This window comes from Lontra canadensis, unplaced genomic scaffold (genome assembly GCF_010015895.1).
Source record: "Lontra canadensis isolate GAN:19392208 unplaced genomic scaffold, GSC_riverotter_1.0 scaffold60, whole genome shotgun sequence".
In the NCBI taxonomy this organism is placed as follows: Eukaryota; Metazoa; Chordata; class Mammalia; order Carnivora; family Mustelidae; genus Lontra; species Lontra canadensis.
In genome coordinates, this window is record NW_022631054.1 from 11,211,407 (window position 1) to 11,216,616 (window position 5,210).

Here is a 5,210-nt window from a genome sequence, read left to right on the forward strand (position 1 = left end):
ATATAATATTTTCCTTTTGGGTCTGTCTTATTTCACTTAGAATAATATTGCAACAATATCATAGCATGAATAGAACTTAATTTCTTTTTATGGGTCAACTAATACTCTGTTTTATGTATACACTACATATCGTTTATCCGTTTATCCGTTATTCATCCGTTGATGGACATTTGGATGGAAACTTTGTTTTGATTTAATTTTCAAATAAAGTTGTCAAGAAAGAAATAATATATGATCCCGTGTAATTTTGACGGTTTTCCTTTTATTTTCTCCTTAGAAAGCTGGGAACATAGTGCCCCTCTTCCCTTCTCTCCAAGCTATTTGTATGCTACCGTGCTACTAGAGAATAAAGTGGACAAGTGAATCTCATAAGGGCATGCATGACCTGGACTCTGAAGACACCTCTAGCCTCTTTAATTCCAGCAGATGGGTCTTCTGGTTCCCACAATAGCCATTTGTTCTTTGGCCTCTTCTCTTTGCACCTGTTGTTCCCTCTATTTGGAACACCCCTACTGCTTTCCCCAGTTACAGGAAGAGCCCTTGCTAGCTACTTCTAGTTTTTTCCTCTTGAAACATTTACTATTATGATTGCTGATCCACCAGTCTGTAGCTCCTTAAAGGAAAGGGCTGTCTTGGTAACCACTGTTAACTTCTGCATCTACTATAGTGCCCGCCTCTTAGTAGGTAATATAAATATATATTTTAAAAAGACTTATTCTAAGGAGAGAGAGAGATACCGCACTGTGCCTGCGCACACATGAGTTCCGGGGAGCGGCAGAGGGAGAGAAGCCCAAGCTGACTCCCAGAGGAGTGTGGGGTCCCACTGAAGACTGTCTCAGGACCCATGATATCATGACCTGAGCCGAAATCACAAGCCGCACACTTAACCAATTGAGCCACCCGGGTGCCCCGGTAATGTAAATATTTAATTATTTCATTTCCCTGTAGAGCTTGGTTCTTTAATCTACTGTGTGCCTGGTCGCTAGGCCTGATTGTTAGAATCATGGAGCATGGGAGTAAAAGTGAGTCTTGGCTGAAACTCTCGGATTTCCAGGCCATCAGAGGAGAGGAGATTCCTGATGCCACGGTAAGGTGTAGTTATTTGCGGAGTTCTTGGCGGTGGGGAGGGTAGGAGAGGGGTGGGGGAGTTTGTTGCTGCGACGCTACAGCGGATTTTACGGATTTTACGGTAGTCGGGGGTCCTACCGGCAGCACCCGGGGCAGCCCCGGAGCTAATGCCAGTGTCTGATCATGTGACTTTCAACATGGCGGCTGCCCTGGCTCCCTCCAGGAAGGGGTGGAGCTTGATCTCACAGGCTCCGGTTCAAGTTACAGTGGGGATTGTGCTCGCAGTTACCCAAGGCTTATCATGGAGGCGAACGGGTTGGGGTGAGTTCTCTGCACCACTTGGTATGGCCCACCTGATTTCTGACCTGACTCTTCCAACTCAGGAATCTGTCCCTATACCCCTCTTTCCCGACCTTGGAGAATTCCCAACCCGATTCCTGTCTCTGGAATCCCTAATCCTCTACACATGGATTCCTGAGACTCATTTAGGGGATGCCTCTAGGATTTTCTTATCCTCAGTTAGGATCCGTATTTTGGGACCGTGTTCTCTGATTTCTCATTCAGTGTACCCTATCCTGGGGGTCCACCAGCTTCCGAACCAGCCAACTGGTAGCCGTGTTCCTGAGATTTTCTGGTCCAAAGACCCTGATCAGTTCTTACTGGGCTTTCATTACGCCCTTCCCCCAGGTTCTCCAGTGGCTTTGAGCTTGGGGGAGTTGGGGCTGTGTGGAAGATAGAGGCCCCAGCGCGGGCCCTTCTAGTCTTGTGCACCATCTGATAGGCAAAGAAGAGGTGGAACGGGCGGGGAGCCACAGCTTAGGAACTGGCTGGAGAAGGCAGATAATGGTGTCAGAATGAATCCGCCTTAAGAACCCGGGCCTTTCCCCAACCCTTGGCCAAGCTTACTGACGCCTACCCCCACCCCCTCCTGATCTCCAGATCCCAGGGTTTTCCAGAGTTGAAGAATGACACGTTCCTGCGAGCAGCCTGGGGAGAAGACACAGACTACACTCCCGTTTGGTGCATGCGCCAGGCAGGCCGCTATTTACCAGGTCAGGGTCCGGGCCCAGGAATCCAAGTGAAACTCTGGAGAGTTAAAAGATTTTGAGGGGCAGGGGAGAGATCCAGAGGTTCCTCAGGGTTGGGCCCTGCTTTCCCTCTTCTGTCTGCAGAGTTTAGGGAAACTCGGGCTGCCCAGGACTTTTTCAGCACCTGTCGCTCCCCAGAGGCCTGCTGTGAACTGACTTTGCAGGTGAGGCCTCTATGAAAAAGGGAGGTATTTATGCCCTCAGCTTGCCTCCTAGTAACCTGTCTTCTATTCCCTACAGCCACTGCGTCGCTTCCCTCTGGATGCTGCCATCATCTTCTCTGACATCCTTGTTGTACCCCAGGTACCCGTTCAAACCTGATGGGTAAGAAAGAGTAAAGAGGGGCGCCTGGGTGGCTCAGTGGGTTAAGCCGCTGCCTTCGGCTCAGGTCATGATCTCAGGGTCCTGGGATCGAGTCCCGCATCGGGCTCTCTGCTCAGCAGGGAGCCTGCTTCCCTCTCTCTCTCTCTGCCTGCCTCTCTGTCTACTTGTGATCTCTCTCTGTCAAATAAATAAATAAAATTAAAAAAAAAAAAAAAAAAAAAAGAAAGAGTAAAGATAGTCAAGGCTCAAGATAAGCATTTATCTTTATTGGACAGAGGGAAAAACTTGGGCTGAAAGAGATGGAGTTTCACCAAGTTTCATTCTCCTTTTCTTCCTTCTTGGCATGGGCTGAACAGAGCCTTTCCTTCTAGAGTTATAGGTAGGAAATCCAGGTATTTTCTTCCTCGCCAGGCACTAGGCATGGAGGTGACTATGGTGCCCTGCAAAGGGCCCAGCCTCCCAGAGCCATTAAGAGAAGAACGGGACTTAGAACGTCTCCGGGATCCAGCAACAGTGACCTCCGAGCTGGGCTATGTGTTCCAGGCCATCACCCTTACCCGACAACAGCTGGCTGGGCGTGTGCCGCTGATTGGCTTTGCTGGTGCCCCGGTAATGTGGAGCAAGGCAGGGACTTGGGGATGGGGAAATCATTCTGGTGGTCTGGCGTAGACAAGGGAAGTAAGTATCAGTCTGGCTTCTACGCCTACGACATTCTCTTTGATTCCTTTTGCAGTGGACTCTGATGACATACATGATTGAGGGTGGCGGCTCAAGCACCATGGCTCAGGCCAAGCGTTGGCTTTACCAGAAACCACAGGCTAGTCACCAGCTGCTTCGCATCCTCACTGATGCTCTGGTCCCATATCTGGTGGGACAAGTGGCTGCTGGTGCCCAGGTGGGTCCTGAGGGAGAGGAATAGGCTTGGGGTCTAGAAGAATGAGAAGCAGTACAGTTCCCTACACCTGAGAGGGTAGGTGTCATAATGCCCAGCAGGAAAGAAGCTTGGCCTATGATGATCTGACTGGAGCACCTAGGTCCAAACTTGTCATTGACATTCGCAGTGCTATATGCATTCAAAGACCAAAGCTAGCACTGGTATGTGGAGAAAGCAGAACTTTTTTAATGGAACTGGATTTACAGGCTTAGGCAGTATGAGGGTCTGAAGTTACTCGGGAGAAATTGAGACACGTGTGTGTGGGGTCTGAGATACTTTGTGTGTTATGTATTTGTCTTTACCATCCCCTCCTCCCCTCCAACTGTAGGCATTGCAGCTCTTTGAGTCCCATGCAGGGCATCTTGGCCCACAGCTCTTCAGTAAGTTTGCACTGCCCTACATCCGTGATGTGGCCAAGCGGGTGAAGGCCAGGCTGCAGGAGGCAGGCCTGGCACCAGTGCCCATGGTAAGGATGGGGATGGAGTAAGTGAAGGTGGGCCTGTGGAATCTTCAGGGACTGAAGTGACCACTGGAGGGCAGCAGAGGCGCAGCCAAGATAAGTTAGTGGGCAAAGGCAGGCCTTTTGTTGCCTCAGGAATCTGTCCTTTCCCTCAGATCATCTTTGCTAAAGATGGACATTTTGCCCTGGAAGAGCTGGCCCACGCTGGCTATGAGGTGGTTGGGCTTGACTGGACAGTGGCCCCAAAGAAAGCCCGGTGAGTGATAGAGGATGAGGTGGAGAGGGAGCAGCTGCCACACGAGCAGTCACCAGGACATGGCACTGACTTTGCTTTCAGGGAACGCGTGGGGAAGACGGTGACCTTGCAGGGCAACCTGGACCCCTGTGCTCTGTATGCATCTAAGGTAACTAGGGTCCCTACGTGTGTGTGTATATACTCCCATGGCTGTGAACATGGTTATATTACTGTGTGTGTCTTTATTGTATGTATGTCCTGCTGTTCGTTTCATGTGAGCTCTAGGAAAGCAGGAATTTCTTTTTATAGTTGTCTGGCCCATACTAAGCATCCCGTAAACTGTTTTGAATTAATGACTGGATGAATAACACGGAGTAGAAGCATGCCTACGTGCTATGTCATGGTTATGCATAGGGAGTACAGGGGCTTGCTGGCTCCCCTGTAGCCAGTGCCCTGTTGGTCCTCCAGGAGGAGATCGGACGGCTGGTGCAGCAGATGCTGGATGACTTTGGGCCGCAGCGCTACATTGCCAACCTGGGGCATGGACTTTACCCTGACATGGACCCAGAACATGTGGGGGCCTTTGTGGATGCTGTGCATAGACACTCACGTCTGCTTCGACAGAACTGAGCACACACCTTTTCTCTCAGCTACCACTAACAAAGATGATTGATTGTTTCCAGGAGAATAAAATTCCAGAGGTGAAGTCTAACATACGGTTTCATTTGTGGAAGATCTTTGCTCTTATCCTCAGTTCCTTCTTAGCCTCTGCTTCTTCCCTGGGGCCCCTTTCTGCATCTTCTCCAAGTCTTAGGAGCTCAGATATCCATGAGTATGTACTGTAGGGCCCAATGTCAGGGCCCTCACTACCATTTTGCTCTCACCTCTCTGAGCCTGAGGACCAGGTAGGGTTGGGTAAAGCTTCCTAGCAGCTGAAGCTGTGACATTTGCAGAGTAATGGGGTCCCCACAGCATACGAGGCCAAATTGACAGAGCTTTGTGTCTGGGGATGGAAGGGGGGGTGTAGATCAGAGAGGGACACAGAAATTGCTAGAATATATTAGAGAGTCCCCTTGAGGAAGATGGAATCTGTGTGAGCAG

General features: G+C 49.9%; 1 protein-coding gene across 2 annotated transcripts; it reads left to right on the top strand.

Annotated features, from left to right (window-relative positions):
* Nucleotides 1–1,310: 1,310 nt before the first annotated feature.
* On the top strand, nucleotides 1,311–4,821 carry UROD (uroporphyrinogen decarboxylase). 2 transcript variants are annotated; one of them, XM_032877613.1, is made up of 10 exons: nucleotides 1,311–1,389; nucleotides 2,008–2,120; nucleotides 2,241–2,320; nucleotides 2,397–2,459; nucleotides 2,892–3,089; nucleotides 3,214–3,375; nucleotides 3,743–3,880; nucleotides 4,030–4,130; nucleotides 4,212–4,278; nucleotides 4,578–4,821. In XM_032877613.1, exons 1-10 carry the CDS (start codon nucleotides 1,370–1,372, stop codon nucleotides 4,737–4,739), a joined length of 1,104 nt encoding a protein of 367 aa, XP_032733504.1. In that variant the 5' UTR covers nucleotides 1,311–1,369; the 3' UTR covers nucleotides 4,740–4,821. The 2 variants fall into 2 exon arrangements, with proteins under 2 accessions (XP_032733504.1, XP_032733505.1); XM_032877614.1 differs by lacking the exon at nucleotides 2,241–2,320 and having other exon boundaries at nucleotides 1,329–1,389.
* Nucleotides 4,822–5,210: the final 389 nt, after the last annotated feature.